Genomic DNA, 16,852 nt, shown 5'->3' on the forward strand with positions numbered 1-16,852 from the left:
ATCTGAGAACTGGGTTTCGCTGTTTAGGGAAAGAGGCAGCATCGCTACTCCAGCCCTCCCCCACTTCTGCCCCCATCCCAGGAGTCTTCCAGAACCCCAGCCCCCTGCTGCTTCCCCTCCCCCCTTCCCGCCGCTCCCCGCCCCCCGCCCCTCCCCGGCTCTGACATCACGGGCCAGCCGGGTGGGGTGAGGCGGCGCTGGGCTCGGGCTCGGGCTCCGCGGGCGGAAGAGGCGGCGGCGGCAGCAGAAGCGGCGGCGGCGGCGGCGGCGGCGGGAGCCGAAGAGGAGGCTCCGGACGCTGCTCAGGAACCGGGGACGCCGGAGTGCCCGCTCCCCGAGCGCTCAGCCCCGGAGGCGGTGAGAGGGCCGAGAGGAGACGTGTCGCGGGGAGGGGCAGATTTGGGTCTGGGCTTGGAGGGACGTCGATCCGGGACGCCCGGGGCCAGATGCGGAGTGGGGGGCCTCGGACGGGTCCGCTTTGTGTCAGGCCCCAGGGGCTCCGTCTCTGTCGGCGCCCCGAGCGCCCAGTGTGTGCAGGAGGCGGCGTGCCTCTGGCCGCCCATTCCACGCTGACCGGCAGTTTGAGTCGGACCGGGGCCTGGAGATTAGGATGGAGCCTGCTTCCCGCCCAGCCGGCTCGGCCGGGCCAGCTCCCGCCCCTCCCTCCCCTTCTCTGGCTTCGGACTCGCCTCGGCTGGCGGTCTCCCGGCCCAGCCCTGCCTGTTCCGCGGGGCAGCCGCCCCTGCTCCGAGGGCTCAAACCCGGCCGCTGGCACCACGTGCCCTCACCCAGTCCTCTGTACCTGGGGAAGATGTGGGATTGTTCAAAGCTTGTCCAGAGGGAAGGAATCGGGAGCTGGGGGGTGCAGAGGAGTGAAGCAGCTAACGTAAAACCCCTAATTAATTTCGTATAATCCGTGTCAAAACTGACAGGGACACACACACCTACAAGAGACACGCCAGCACACTTGGTGACACACACCCATGTGACTCTTACACACATCGTCTGCACACAGCAAATCACAATGGCCCTGCACTACGCATCCAACCCCCCACCTCACCCCCACTGCTTTCCAAGTGCAGAAGAACATCAGTCTCACAGGACAGCCGAGTGGGGGCCACTGTCCCTAAGTCCACCCGAATTCTCTGGGCATCTTCTCCCAGCCCTGGACTGCAGATTGTCCCTCTTTAAAACAGTGAGAAATTATGGTAGAAAATCCTGGTCTCACTCCAGGACAGGGAGACAGGATCTTGATGGTGAGTGAGAAATAGGGAGGGTAGGAGCTGCTGGTAGCCTTTCTTGCTGGGTCCAGTTGGGGCTTAGAGTGCTGGGAGTGGCTGACTTCTGGGCATCTGAGTGGCCAAGGGATGGAGGAGGGGGTGGAAGAAAGGGAGAGGGAGAAAAAGAAAGAATGAGTATGAGTCAGCCAAGGATGGAGCCTAAGTCAGAGAGAGAGAATGAGGGGAATGTGTGTGAGGGAGACAGACATGAGAGAGGGACACAGAGGGACAGAGATATAGTCGGAACAGGGAGAGGAAGGAAATGAGAGACAGAGATGGTCAGAAGAGTGGGGAGAGTGCAGGGGAATGAACTACAGAGGCTCAGAAATTAGGGAGGATGAAAGTAGGATGGTGGTGAGACCAGTGGGAGTTAGAGGAAATATGCTGAATATGTATGTTTTGTTTCTCTACATGTCTGGCCTCAGGGCTGTCAGAGTGATTAGCTTTAATTGCTCTCCCCTTTGTGGTTAAACACTCCATTGGGGAAATTGCCAGAGATGCCCTAGGCAGCCCGCTGCCCTGGTTGCCTACTTCCTTACTTTCCTGACACCTGTGCCCATCATGTGTGCACTTAACTGTCATACATGAAGAAGAGGACAGTCTTACCCTGCCATGCCGTCCCCTCACTCTCTTACACAGACCCTTACCCATGAAACAATGGTGGACATCATCAACCTGTATGCAGCCAGCCAATCCATGCCTCTCCCCCACCAAACTTTATCTCTTTACAGCAGGGACACCACTCCTTCCTAATATAGCTAGTATAGGAACTCTGATTATTCAGATGGGGACACGGAACCCAGGAGAACCCAGGGGTCTATGTATTCTTGGCTGCCACCAGGTGGAATAGGATGAAAGCCCACTGAAAAGGAAGGGAGGAAAAGAGAGACTGAGAGACTAGGGAGAGAGGTAATAGATGAGGAAGAGAGAGAGAGATGGGAGAGAAACAGAAATAGAAGTAGGAAGAGAGACAACCAGATGAGTAAAGAGCAGCCCAGGCCCCACTCCCCCTCCTCTGCCCTGCCTGATCCAATGCCAGGTATCTCCTGCTGCTCTTGTCATGGGTCCTGTCTTTCTTCTGTTAGACTAAGGGCTAAAAGCTTAGCCCTGTCCCTGTTCCCAGTGGTAACCCATTTTGCTTCTTGGACTGAACATTCTGAGGTCCAGGTGTCCTGCCCCACACCTCATTCCCAGGCTGACTCTGGAGCCTTAGAACCTTATTCTTCCTACTTTACAGGAATAAAAGCATTCACCACCTCACCCCCCTAATCCCCCCCCCCCCCCCCCGCCAAAAGCTAAGTAGAAGCTAAGGGAAGAGATCAGTTGAGTATGATATTAAACAAATAATTAGGGATGAACTATAGGACTGCTTGAATCTGGGGCCCAGATAAAATTTAAAGTAGGAACCCCCCACTCTCCCTTCCCACCCCTCTGTTTCGCCTTGATTACAACCCTCCCACCCCTAGCTGCAAAGCAACAAGACTGACAGACTTGAATGTCTACAAGCACCCTCCTGCCCACTGCAGGGATCTCCAGGTCCTTGCAGCTCCCCTCAGCCTTGGGCAGCTACAGCCAATGTGAGGGAGGGAGGGGCAGCAGCTCCTAATTCTCAGGCGTTCTTCTTAAATTTACTGAGGATTTGGAACCAAATGCTTGGGAGAGGGAATAATCATGAACTAATGTCAAGATGCACAGAAATTCTTTCGGCGCTGCCACCTCCTGCACAGGTGGTTATCCCATTCTGCTAGGCTTCTTGACGTGCCCTGAAGGGCTTGCACCTTCTCCCAGTGCCCGTGGAGCACCCACCTGTCTTGCTCCCAACTGCTACCCTAAGAAGGTTAGAATATAATGATCCTTACCCTCCTGCCCCTCTTCCCCAGCATCCTCCATTGGTTTGACTTTTGTCAGGGCCCCACCTGGGGCCAGCTTGGAAGGAGAGGAAGGAAGGAAGGAAGGTGTGAGGAAGCCGTGAGCAGAGCACAGAATGATCTGGGACGGAAGGGGACTGACTTCCTGGCAGCCTCGGCTCCGGTTCCCGCCCTGGTATCCTGTCCCAAGAATGGCCTCCGCCCAGGCTGCCTGGTGTTCCCTGGGCAGCCCCTGCCCTGTTCCAGAGATCAGGAGGACTCTTCAGAGCTACAAGGGAGGGAAGCTTCTTCTTAGGCTCTATGGAATTCTGAATCTTGGGTGAGGAAAGTAACATGGAGGGTGAAGGGGCCAGGCTCCTGCCAAGCCCCACCATAGCCAGACTACCTGGGGACAATGGTTGACCAGTGAGGCCTGAGAGCCAAGTGAGGAGGTTCTGCCTCCTCACACTCCACAACTCCACCCCAAACTCCCTTGACCTTACCCCTGCTGCCACACCCAGGCCTGGGCAAATGGGATCTCTCCAGGGAGGGAGACAACCAAGCTGCCTCTCCCTGTTCCCTCAAGGGGCCTTTCCCCTATCCTTTCTGTCTCTTCTTACTCACCACTTCCCACATCCCTTCCATCCAGTGGTGTCATTGTCCTGATGATGGGGGGGGGGCACCCAGAACTCAGGCTGCCATGGTAACCACCGAGCTGAGGCTGCAGCCTTCGTGGACTCGGTTGTGCTCCCTGTCCCCCTCCCCCTAGGATTCCTCATTTGCAGCCCGAGTCTCTTTCCCTCTCCCAACACCAGCTCTCTTCCTCCATTCTGTAGGCTCCCCTTCCTCTTTTCTCTGGATGTGAGCTGTGGTTATTTACCTTCTTACACATACTCTCAGCTGGTCAGACACATTAGAAACAGACCACATACACTCAGAGCCACACATCCAGTGCTGGCACATACATATCCATTACCAGAACTACCAAACACACCCACAGATACCACCCACTGCCTCCTCCCCATACCTGTGCCCACACCCAGGGATCAGCACCCACACAGAGGACCCTGGCACACACTTTCCTCCTCTGCTGCTTCAACATTCCCACCCCCATTTCTCTTAGGGGCCTCCTTGTATCTGTTTCACTCTCTCTGAAACCCTCCTATCCACCACTCCCAGCCCTTGTGGGTGGGTGTCTAATACACATTAATCCCTTCCCTCCCACCTCCCCTGTAAGTCTGTGTTTTAGATTTGATCTAACACGTGTGTGTGCGGGCGCGCACGCACACACACACTCACTCTCTCTCTCCTCCCACAGGGTCTCTCTATTTACAAACTCTTCTTGCATGTGAAAGCAGGGCAGTATGACCCTAAATCCTGTCCCATTTTCCAGCTGAGGGCTTGGTCCCATCCTGGGGGCACAGTCTTCTTGAGGGCATCTTGCCTCCTAACCATGCTGCCCTTTCTTTTTCAGCTCTCCTCACAACCCCACTCCATTATTATCTCCATCTATGGACCCCCTCCCCTTCATTCCCCCTTGTCCACATCCCCCCTTTTCAGTCCTCGGATTATCAGTGGAGAGGGGTGGGGGCTGGGCTCCAAAGCCTGCTGCTGTGACCTAGATTTCAAGGCAGACGGTTCCTGGTGCTGACAGTCAGAGAGCATTGTTCCTGGCCCAGCCTGGCAGGGCCACCGCTGGGCCCTTCTGTCTGGTTGCACCTGGGTGAGCAAGTGAGCATGCCTGTAAGTGCCTGTTCCTTGTAGGGGTCCTGCTGGTCCTGCTGCCTGGCTCACTGTATGTTTGTTTCACAGTGCCTGCCACCAAAGGAGGCTTGTTTATTCTGGTCCAAGTAGGGGGCTGGGAATGAGGCCTTCTGGGTCCATGCCTTTCTATGTAGTGGCCGTGCCTCTCTGCCTCAGTTTCCCTGCATATAAGCCAGAAATAAGGAAAATGGAGCGTGTCAACTAGCCCCCTTCTACCTGCCACATTTCCAGCCCATTGTTGGGGTGAATGGTGGGCAGTCTCAGTCAAGTACAAGGTCATCTAGTTCCTTACCCCACCCCTTGGTCTAGCCACATGTTTATGACATAATTTACTTTTCAAAATGCTTCACTTTTCTAATTATAAAAGAAATACATACTCATTGTGGGGGAAAAAAATCCCCTTTTTGAAACTCAACTAGAGTTTCACATTTTATCAAATCCACAAAGTTCATCCTAAGCTCTGACCTTCCTTCTTTCTGTCTTAGCCACAGTCCCCATCTTAGTGGAAGGAGGCCTTGAATGTTCTCTACCTTTTCACCTAAAGCTCTTCATGAAAGAGGGATAGGGTGAAGGCCTAGATGAGACCTAGCCTTCCCGTCCCTCTCTGGGAGGTCACGCTGAAGGTAGTGCCAGCCAAATGTTGATGGAAGCAGGAGTGGCAGCCCCCTTCCTGCCAGACTCTCCCAAAGCTGCATCTGAACCCCTTCCCCCTGCCACCCAGCCAGCCTGGGAACTGGGCAGGGGGCCAGGGCCAGCCGCTTGGTATTCTTGGGCGCGGGGGCTGTAGGCATAACACAAAGGCTAGGAGAGAGGGCTGTGTGGAGGCCCGGCAGCAATCAAGGGAGAAAATGGGCTCCACAAAGGTAGGGGGTAGCCCATCGCGTCCCCCTCCCCGCCCCCATCCCCTGAAACGTAATGACTGAATACAGGGCTGAGCATGGAGGGTCCAGGGAACTATTAGACCAGGCAACTAGGCATCCATCCAAAATGAGTCATTAGTAGGGTGGTGGGGAGTTGAAGTGAAGGACCCCCTTTGCTTCTGGGAAAGAATGGAAGCTAGAACACGTGAGCTCCAATCAACCTCCTCCAGCCCCTTCTTTTTAGCTTCTCACTGCCACAGGAAGCCTCTCCCTGGTGGTGGTTGTTTTGGAGTGGATTTTTTTTTTGGGGGATAGGGGGAGGGGTTGCAAGTGGGTGGGGCGATTCTGGGGGAGGGGCTTGGAGACTGCTGGCAAGAAAGTCGGGAGCAGGTTGCCATGGTAACCGCCTCCTCAGTCGGGGAACTGTTGCCAGGGTTACTGTTAAGAGAGGGAAAAGGAAGAAAAAAGATGGGAGTGGGGGAAGGAGGTGTGACTTCACTCTAGACTCCAGCCTGGCCCCTGGCTTCCGAATTTCTTCCTATCTACTTACTCCTGCCTCCCTCAGGTCTCCATTTCTCCCTCCAGCCCTGGCCTCCCCACCTCCGTGTTCCAGGCACATGGCCTGGTAGGATGGAGGAGGTGTAGGTAGTGCTAGTGAGTAAACCACACCCTGCAGCTCAAGCTCAGCCTCCTCTCCCTTTGTTCTCCCCAACCGCAGTCATGGCCGAGTACGGGACCCTCCTCCAGGACCTGACCAACAACATCACCCTTGAAGATCTGGAACAGCTCAAGTCAGCCTGCAAGGAGGACATCCCCAGTGAGAAGAGTGAGGAGATCACTACTGGCAGTGCCTGGTTTAGCTTCCTGGAGAGCCACAACAAGCTGGACAAAGGTGGGAGAGGGGCACACAGGCAACCTGCCATCAGCCTTTCAGGCTCAGTTCATTCAGCATACAGACCTGAGCTGAGAGCTCCTATACACACAAAGTGCACTCCTCTCTGACAAGGCAGGGCAAGAGGGACACTCTAACAGAGCAGAGGGGCTCTAGGGCAGTGGTCTTTGCATTCTTTATGGTGCCCCTGTCAGTAAAAATGTTGTTCAGTAAAAAATGTTATTCAGATCCTGCTGTGCTATTATTACATATATAATAGAACATTAAAATAGAAGTTAAAAGTGATAAAACCACAAGTTCTAACATTTCCTTATCCACTTTTAGAGACTGCTGCTGTGGAAAGGGCACTAGTTCTTCCAACTAGTGTTTTAAGATGGCCCTGAAGGGCAAGTGGGATTTCAAAGGCAGGATCCAAAGGAGGACATACTAGGCAAAGGACCATAGTTGCAGAGGGAGGAGAACAGTGTTTGGAAAAGCAAGATGTCCTGCTTCGCTGCTTGGCTGGGGCAATAGGGTTTGTTGAGAAGTGACTGGAAAAGTAGGTTAAGGCTGTGCAGTGGAGGGCCTTGAGTGATTGGCGTTTGATAGGTGAGGTGAGTGACCTGAGGGTCCTTCAGAGATACTAACCTGTAGCATGGATAGCAGGGAGGGAGGCTCAAAGAAGACATGTTACAGACTACTGCAATAGTCAGAGGGGAGGAGCCAGGCAAGAAGGCATCTGCAGTCTCCTAGAACTGGAGATCATCCTTCTGGTCATCTCTATGCCTTCTCTCATTCAGAATTACCCTTCTCACTAGGCCCAGAATCTCTCCTGGGTTGTCTAGGTTCCACCCTTCCAGTCCCACATGTGCTGTTGGGAAATTCTGATGCTGTACTTGCAGGAAAAGCGGAAGAGGGACAAGGTGGATGGATGTTGGGTATTTGGAAGGCCACTTTATTTTTCTGTTCTCCCCTCCCTTTGGAACTTGGTGTTTAACCTAAATCCCTCTTTCTAAATCCATCATCTATAAATGATCTGCCCTTCCTGGAAACAGTTTTCTGTACTGTTTTTGGTGCTTTAGCTTTCTTTTCCTGGCTTAGTAGCCCTTCTTCCAGTGTTGCCTCCTCCAATAACCAATGTGAGCAATTCAGCCTTGATTCCAGAAGCCTAGTCTGGTAGTGTAGGGGAAGCTAATCTCTACAGCCTAGATCTGACCCTCAGTCTCCTGCCTTCCCCCAGACAACCTCTCTTATATCGAGCACATCTTTGAGATCTCCCGCCGTCCAGACCTACTCACTATGGTGGTTGACTATAGGACCCGTGTTCTGAAGATCTCTGAGGAAGATGAGCTGGACACCAAGCTAACCCGTATTCCCAGTGCCAAGAAGTACAAAGGTAAGAGGCCATGCCTTTAACGTGCACCTCTGCCCCCTCCCGTGGATCGTCCTTGGAGTACGTGAATTTTGGGAGAACAGAGGCTGATGCTCATTAGGCCTGCCTGGTGTCTCCCATGACTTCTGTCCCTGGACACATCCCTTTTTACACCTAGACATTATCCGGCAGCCCTCTGAGGAAGAGATCATCAAATTGGCTCCTCCACCGAAGAAAGCCTGAGCAGAGGGAGGAAGAAGAGGAAGGTTGAACCTTCATCGGACCACTCCCTTCCCCCATCCTCCAGGGGAGGGGGCAAGGGCATCCCCCCCACCACAAATCTACCCACTTACTAACCTGGTCCTAACCCCCTTACTGTGCGCGTGTGTGTGCGTGTGCGCACGCTCTGGCTGTCTGTCTATATGTCTAGCTCATCTAGTTCCTCCTCCTTGTGAGGGGCTGGGGGTCAGGGGCTGGGGGTGGGGAGCTTAGTTTCCCCACTCTAGGGGGAGTTGGGGGCTATTTCTATGCAAGTAGAAATGGGCACATTCCTCCTACTCCCCTTTCCTCCACTTTTCCCCCACATCACTGAAGTGTGGGAGCAGAAAGGACCTGTATTTTCCTACATTGAGCAGGCGAGGTAGGGGTGAGGCATGGGAGAGGTGAATGAATCTAATGAAAAGCAGTGGGAGGGAAGATGTAGAAGCTACCCAACCCCCACCTAGAAGGGGCAAAGAAAAGCCAGAGTTCATGTTTGTACCGCAACGCTGGACTGGCTGAGGAGTCCAGTTTCCAGCTGTTCCTCAGGTTGGAGGGCCTGGGCACCAGCAGGTCCCTTTTTGCTCCCCTCTCATGGGCCTAGAATGGGTATGAGCCAGGGGTCTAAACAGAGGGGATCACTGGATCCTTTCCTGGCCCCAAAGTTCACACCCCATAGAGCACCCAGCATTAGATACCCACCACCCACCTCTGCTCTGGAGAGACTGTGCTGGGAACATGCCCCACTGAGCCTGAGTGGGGATGAGGGCAGAAAGAGGAGTGCTCTTTTCCACTCCTTGATTCCTACTCAGACTGTTGCACATACTGACCTAGGGAGTTCCCTGAACCTATGGAGGTTGAGGAATTGAGATCCTTGGGTTTTAACTCCAATCTTGTTCCCACCTACAGAGTCCCAACATGGTTACCAGGCAACCTTCCTTATCGCCATGGTCTAGAATCCCCTCCCCAAAGCCAGAAAGAAGGGAAGAAGTTAACTACAGTGTTTTCCTTTGCACTGATCCCACTTCAATTCAGGAGGGGACCTGGTAACCTCTCCCCCTCAGTATCTTGGCATCTTGGGCTTGTGAACGCCTCCTAGCCAAATCATTAGAGTACAGCAACCCCAGCCTCCTGCCTGTCCCAAGATACCCCTCCCCACCCTGACCGTGCTAACTGTGTGTACATATATATTCTACATATATGTATATTAAACCCGCACTGCCATGTCTGCCCTTTTTTGTGCTGTCTAGCATTAACTTATTGTCTAGGCCAGGGCGGGGGTGGGAGGGGAATGCCACAGTGAAGGGAGTGGCAGAGTCAAATTGCTACATAGTCAAAACAGAAAAGAAAACTTTTTTTTTTTTAAACTTCAAATTCACTTGCAATCTTAAGAGACTAGAGAAAGTTTTAAGTTAGGAGCTTTTAGCATATGGGAGCAAGGTTTTAGTGGAGGGGGAGTGTTGGCTGTTAGAAAAGGGAAGCAGCCAGGCTGGTTGGAGAGCACGCTCTAATCCTAGCCCAGCCCAGCCTGCCTGTGCCCCCTTGGCCACTGCTGCAGACACCTGCCTTAACATATACACCTCGAATACTCCACAGTTTTGCCTTAAAGGACCTTCCTGAGTTCCCCCAGCCCTGTCTGGCTTCTCCCTCAAGGAGAGAGATACTTACAGAATTAAGAGGGGGAATGAACATGAACTGTCCTTCCATGCCAGGATATGTTATGTGAGAGTGAGTCTGAGAGAGAGACAAGAGAGATGGAGAGAGGGAGAGAGAGAGAGAGAGAGAATATAAAGAGCCTTCCTTTGAAGAGAGGAGAGGATGAGATGGGAGAAGGGAGATAGGGTCATTTTCAGCAGAGTCAAGTAATGATTCTCTGTAAGGCAAAATAATTTAAAAAGACTAACCTGCCCTCCCACCCCACGTACTGCTGTGAGATTGCCCCTATCCTGTGCTCCTCTGTCTGCAGTGTGCACGGCCTTGTTCTAACCCTGGAATAAAGGTGACTGATTGTACTGTACTTAACTGATTCTAGAATTTCTGTGAAATGGCCAGGATTTTAGAGCCTTTGGATGGCTGGGAAGGGAGGGAGAGCAATATTTACCCCCCAAATCCTTAACTGCAGCGTGGAACAGAGGTCGGGAAAATACCCCTAATAGTATCTTTTCCCTTCCCCATCTTCTAGGTATTACTGAATTATGGGGCCTATTCCACTTACACAGTCTCCAACTGGAGCCCAACCACTGGAAACATGCATATCCCACCCTGGACTTCCTAAAATTGTAGTAAATGCAGGGCTAGGCACCTGTATTGGAAGGGGCAAAAAATAGCCCATCACGAATGAACGGCCCACATATCACACACAGAGCAGCAATCAGAAAAAAAAAAAAAGCTTTACTGAGAGAAAACACACAACAAATTCCAGAGTGCATGGTTTTCAGCCCACTCCACCACCCCACCAGCAATAAGAACACAGACCACTCAGTCACCACACATTCCCTACCTCACGGAGGAAGTGCAACAGCTAACATCTGGTCTGAGCTGCTAGGAAAAGGGGCAGGAGGAAGGAGTGTCTGGGAATTCCATCCTTTCACTCTTCCCTTCCTTCCTGGCCTGTTCTAGTAGAATGTGACTGTCCCAGGATGCAGAATTCCTGGTTGGGGACAAAGAAATAGCAGCAAAAGCATTTAAGGGCAAGAATTCAACTGGGACTTTGATATTCAGTGACCAGTGATAAGACAGGTGTCTGAGCCCCAGCCACCTTAATCAATCCTTAGATTAATGACTTGTCCTTCAATCCCAAGATATCAAAAGGTGGACAAGGTAAAAAAAAAAATCAAACCCAGGAGGTTCTTCCCTATACTTTTCCATTAGGAAGGGAGCTGGTGTGGAGTTGGATGGCTTAAAGAATCAAGCAGCTAAAGGTAAGACTGAGTGTGTCTTCTGTCACACACAGTGCTAGGAGAGACCGTCTGCAGTGGCAGAACCCTTCCTGAAGTCATAGTTCAGTCAAGTTTTAAAGATGGGCCAGTCTCTGGTTAGAAAAGCCATCCTGGGAACCCCGACAAGTATTACGGAGAGGTAGGAGATCTGAGGCAAAGAGCTGAAAGGGGTTTCCCAACCCTGAAACCATGGTAGGAAAACAGGGAAGGGCAGAATTCAGGATCCTTCCATTCTTAAGCCACCTAAAACCTAAGGGGTAAGCCCCAATCTCCAATGGCCAAACACAGAAGGAAGGCTGATCCCAAGTGACATCTCCACATCATTACTCTCTCTCACTCTCTCCTGTAAGTCAAGTCCCTTTATTGCAGTCATAGAGAATATATAGGTATTTAAACTTTGACAATAATTTTAATGTGATACATCCAATTTTGACTTGCTTTTTAATATATTTATAGATATAAAATTAGGCCTCTAACAGTGATAGGGACAAGGAGATTGCTGCCACCAAACAACTTAAAAAACAAAACAAAACAGAAGAGGTAACATCTTTCCTATTCTTCTACTTCTGCCTCTCCTCCCACCACCCTCCAACCTCCCTCACCAGACCTACGAGGGGGTGATGGGATGAAGAGAGTGAAGGGTACATAATCAAGTGCAGAACACTGTGATAAGCACAGAGAATGAATGGAGTGGAAAGGGAAGTGAAGAGTGTGGGATAGTTAGGGGCTCTAAGGACTTCCCAGAAAAACAGGATCCTGGGATGAGGTTGCTCAGGGGAAAAGAAAAAACAATGCAACTGTCATAGACTTTTAAAAAATAAAGAAAATAAAGTCAAAAACCTAAACCAAAGAGAGAGTGGCACTTCTACCACCCCCAGTCTGGCCCCTTGGTACTGAACAGTCAGTTATCCCCCCACCCCCCACCCAAGAAACAAGAGAGATTAAAGAAAAGGAAACCCCATTGCCTACACCAAACCAGTTAACAAAATAGGCTCCCCCCTCCCAAAAAAAAGGCTTTGGGGAGAGGCCATTTCTGCTGAGTCCTATGCACCTCTCCATGGAACCCCACTCCAGGGCTCGACTCCCACTCCTAGGTACTCTCTGTAGGTTCACTCCCTTCTGGCTTGTCCTCCTGGGATGTCTTTTTTTTTTTTTTTTTTTTTTTTTAATATCTAAAGCAAAAAAGTCCAAAGTGCGTTTCTGCTGAATATAAGGACCTGGGACAGGAAAAGGGCTGCCCAGGCAGGATCAGGTTGGCAGCCCCAGCCTGCCCTTCCTGGGTACGAGGCCTCATGATGGCATGCACTGCACCCGGTCAGGGCCCTCCTCGTCCGATGTGTCTGAGGAGCTGGGAGACTCATCCGAGTCTGCATCTGTGGCCCCAACCCCAGGTTCTCGCCAGCGCTGTAGGATGGGAAAGGTTTATTAGTAACTTCCCTGGAATAAGGACAAGCCTGTTAGGTCTTAGCTATAATTCAGATGCTCCAGGCCAGGGGTCAGCAGAATTTTTCTTAAAGGGCCAGATGGTAAATATTTAAAAAATTTTAGACTCACGGGCTATATCTTGGCTGCAACTACTGCAGTGTGCTGTTGTGCTGTGAAAACAGCCACAGACAATTATAAATGAATGAGTGTGGCTATATTTCAATAAAACGTTATTTACAAAAAGCAGGCAGCATGCCAAAACTGCCATAGTTTGCTAACCCCTGCCCTAGGCCTCTTCTGGCACAAGATAAAAAATAGAAGGCACCCTGAGTCGTTTCTTCTCACCATCCCAACCCTCATGCCTTTGCCTTTATGAAGACAGCCCTGTGCATGCAGGGTGATGGGAGAATAAAAAGCAGATACCACTTATTTCTGCTAATAGCTCTTCCAAGACTACATCCAGGCTCTGATGGGGATGGGGGATAATGGATAGGAAACCCAATCAACTCCACCTGATTCCTCCTAAAGTAGTGAGGAAGTGTGCACTGGAACATTTTACCCTCTTGAAAGAGTCACTGCCCTTGGAAGCTCACTTCCCAATCCAGCTTACTCGGTGATGGCGTCTCTGTCTCAGGTGATGCATGAGGAACCACAGCATGTGACTATCAAATAGGTCAGTGTGGTGCAAGCTATCTTCATCCCGCTCCCGCTTGTTCTTCTTAATCACCTGGAACCGAAAAGGGTGGGGGGAGTGGGTAATGAATGGGAACACTGGACCTGATCAGCAAAGGCTGGTGCTATAACCCAATAAAATCTTCCCTTAGGAACTGTTAAGCTGGAGTATAGCTGTATTAGATTAGGAAAGGATGCCCCAGGCTTGTCGACTGAGAAGGCAGATGATTCTCCCTAAAGATGTCCCCTATCCCCACTCTACTATGAACTAGGGGCACTTCTGGACCCCTGGACTGGGACTGTTTCTAGAGAGGCAATGACAGGAATGTTGGAGAGGGTGTTAGAGCAGTGCATTTAAAGAACTGTTATTCCTTCCTATGACAATGAAAACTCCTAACGGTATGTGGATAAGTAGGAAGAAGAACTCTATGGTCAGAAACTTACATCCTTTAACCCTGTAAGCTCAGTGGAAGTTTCAGCTGTGGGTGCCCAGATCTTGACATCATGGTCTAGGCCACTGGTTGCCAGTACAGGCAGGTGAGGGTGGGGCTCAAGACAGTTTACCTGGTCGGGAGGAAAGGAAAACACAGGCTCAGGGGTATGTGAGAACAGGACTTAAAAACTACTCACCTTGAACCAAACAACTGTCCTTAATCAGGGCTGAGGCAGTTGCTGGGAAGGCAGGCTCACCCATCATAAGCTTAAGCCAAAGGGCCCTTGGGGTGAAAGAAACACTGGACACAGACTGGATGTAAGAGCAGGCCTTTCTCTCATTTCCTACATTTAGGTAGGGTGGCCTCATCCCCAGACATAGCTCTAGGGGTAGGCGGGTGACTGGCCAAGCATATTGCTGGCTTTACAAAAAGGCAATGAGCTCCAGATGACCTCATTCTCTCCAGATTCCACAGCTCCAACTTGCCCAAGGCTGGAAAAAAACATCCCAGTGACTTTCACCAAGTGGCAAATAAATTTTTTAAAATGAAGAAAGCAGCAGCTGCTGCTGAGCCCCCAGAGGAGAGTCAGAGAACAAGTACATTCACTTGGCATGGCTCACCAGCTCACCAGAACTGGAAGAAGGCACTGGTAGGGAGCAGAGACACATGTCTACTCAAGAACCCTGCATATCCCAGGGGGCAGCATCCTGCTGCCTGCCGTGAAAGCGTAACAGGCTCAGTACAGGACATCACAGCATAGCAGGGCAGTCTCCTGGGGTGCCTACTGCCTCAAGCTCAGCCACCCTCTGAGGCTACGCACTGAGCAGGAGAAATGAACTACAGTAGCTGGGGGAAGGCCTTCTGGCTTAGGCAGCTTCCCTCTGTCCAAAGGTACCCATGCCCCCTGCTGTCTAACTTGGAAACATCACCCTTCCTCGTACGGCAGGGCAGCTACCATCCCCACCAGAAGGGAAGAGCTGGTCCCAGATCCAGCTGCTAAAGCATTTCTGGGCTTTCAGTCAGATGAGGAATAGATAAGAAAAGCACCCATAAGGACAAAGGTGTGGCCCTAGCCACTCCTCATCTCACCTCACCCTACCCCATCTTGCAGCTGCCTTACAGTCCAAGAGAAGCCCTAGAAAAAAGCCTTTTTCAGTTCTCCCAGGACCAACCTTCTCTGCCTCGCCTGCGTATGTAGGGAGCAGCTGATGGAAAGCCAGGATCAGCATGAAAATTAAAAATGACATACAGACTTCCAATCTTCTTTGACTTCCATTTTACAAATAAATTCTCAGAAAACACTGAAGCTAAGTCTGAGTCTAAGAGTAAAGTAGAAACCACATTTCCCTTCTTTCTTCTTTCACTCCACACACCGGAAAAGTTTTTATTTGGGCTCTTTTAGGCAGTGTGGAAGAGGTTCCAAAATCTGGAGCACGAGGAGGCACTAGAAAGAAAAACTCCTCTGACAGGAAATATCAAAAGATACGTAACTACTCACAAATACAAACCTGAATTCATTCATCCATCTCCAGATAAGCCCCTGCTACTCTTCTACTCTGATCAAGCTGTGCTTGACATGTCAGTAAAATAAAAAGCACAGGAGAGAAACTCCTTGGAACTTAAGACTAAGGACAAAGCCAATGGCAAAAGAATAAGTTACACACAATACCTGAGCTGGAGCCTATAGGGGGACCCAATAGTGAACTTCTGTACTAGGCTACCTGGTCACTTCACCCAACCTGTCTGAATGCCAGGACTCATCCTGTCAATAATGCTTGAGCAGAGAAAAGAGCTCTGGCTTTAGATGACTGGGCTGGGGGATGCAGGTGATGGGATAAAGCAGTGAAGTGCTTTTAAGAGACTAAAGATCGCCCTTAGACATCATGCCCCACTTTGTCCTTGAACAGAGACAAAGAAAGGACTAGAGTTTGAGCCAAAAACAGAATCAAGACACCTGGGCAAGGCGGACAACAGTTTCAAAGATCCCTTCTGGGTCTAACGTTTACTTTACAATATAGAACTGCTATGAGACTGCACTGATGTTGGTGCCTGGTGACCCCACTGCTGGGAGGTTAGGACCAAAAAACTAGGAGCCAAGTGAGAACCACACAGATAATTCAGCTTACACAGAGGCAAGAGCATGCCAGGAGTCTTGCTGCAGGCTTCAGTCTTTATACCTCTTGTTCTAGTACCTCACTTTTATGACCACTAAAACTTAGGCCTAAGGCCCAACCATCCCAAGCAGATACCCTCCCCACCTCAGCACCTGGATTAACCATCAAATCCTGATACTGGCTGAGCTGAAAAGAGACTGGCCTGTAGAGTGATTTTGGAGAATGGACAAGTGCTGGCCTAGGGGAGGGCATTCGGCCATGCATCTCTCCGTAACAGAATGCAAGACAATAGTTTATGATCAAGAAAAAACTCACTGGCACCTTTTGACTTTCTTATGACTACATGCTTACTGCAGAATTCTCATTAAGACTCCAGTGTTTTGGATTTGTTCACTGCAGATGGATAGAAGGGGACCTATGAAGAGTAGGAAGCAAAGCAGGCAACAGTAAGACACACCTTCAAGTTCTATACTCTTCTCTACTTATATTCAAGCCATAGAAGCCTTGGATCTATACTGGTCTCATTTCCCCCAAATTTAGGGAAAACAAAATGAAAATCTGAAATAGCCTCATGCTAGGGCAAGAAACACACAAGAAATGGGATACTGATTGCAATGAACCGTTCTAAATTCTACCACCACTCTGGGTAAAACTCATCAAGAAATGGCTGAGTCCTTGGAGCTTCCCACAGCCTAGAGGAACGAAAAGGAAGAAAGACCAAGCATTTCAGCCATTCCTCAGAGGCTCTTAACCAGACTTTCTTGGGTAGTCAGTACAATGTAGTGGCCCAAACTGCCTCTTTCTTATCTTCTGCAGTCCAAAAACATTACAATAGTAAGCTACTGAATCCTTCCTGACTCTAGGTCTCAAAAAAGAAAAAAAAAGTATGGTTAGTTAGAGACATCTTGCTGACCACTCTTCACGCCTCAACTCAGAATCCTCAGGCTTCCTTTCTGCCCTATCTCTATGGAGGTTGTCTTTAGAACTTCAAGGACAGGCAGACTGTGATACGATCA

General features: G+C 50.6%; 2 protein-coding genes across 12 annotated transcripts in view; one reads left to right on the forward strand and one right to left on the reverse strand.

The window, feature by feature from the left end:
• Positions 1-200: 200 nt before the first annotated feature.
• Positions 201-10,269, forward strand: PEA15 (proliferation and apoptosis adaptor protein 15). The gene is made up of 4 exons (XM_031435979.2): positions 201-357; positions 6,470-6,643; positions 7,863-8,018; positions 8,173-10,269. Exons 2-4 carry the CDS (start codon positions 6,472-6,474, stop codon positions 8,235-8,237), a joined length of 393 nt encoding a protein of 130 aa, XP_031291839.1. The 5' UTR covers positions 201-357; positions 6,470-6,471; the 3' UTR covers positions 8,238-10,269.
• A 2,064-nt stretch (positions 10,270-12,333) lies between these two features.
• The window catches only part of DCAF8 (DDB1 and CUL4 associated factor 8), a 40,387-nt gene continuing 35,868 nt past the window's right edge, over positions 12,334-16,852 (reverse strand). For all 11 annotated transcript variants that reach the window (XM_031435968.2, XM_031435977.2, XM_031435973.2 and 8 more), the window contains 3 exons: positions 13,733-13,852; positions 13,227-13,343; positions 12,334-12,595 (listed from right to left, as the gene is read on the reverse strand). In XM_031435968.2, the coding sequence (XP_031291828.1) occupies positions 12,482-12,595; positions 13,227-13,343; positions 13,733-13,852 (351 nt within the window). In that variant the 3' untranslated portion in view covers positions 12,334-12,481. The remainder of the gene's footprint in view (positions 12,596-13,226; positions 13,344-13,732; positions 13,853-16,852) is intronic.

This window comes from Camelus dromedarius, chromosome 23 (genome assembly GCF_036321535.1).
Source record: "Camelus dromedarius isolate mCamDro1 chromosome 23, mCamDro1.pat, whole genome shotgun sequence".
Taxonomy (NCBI): domain Eukaryota; kingdom Metazoa; phylum Chordata; class Mammalia; order Artiodactyla; family Camelidae; genus Camelus; species Camelus dromedarius.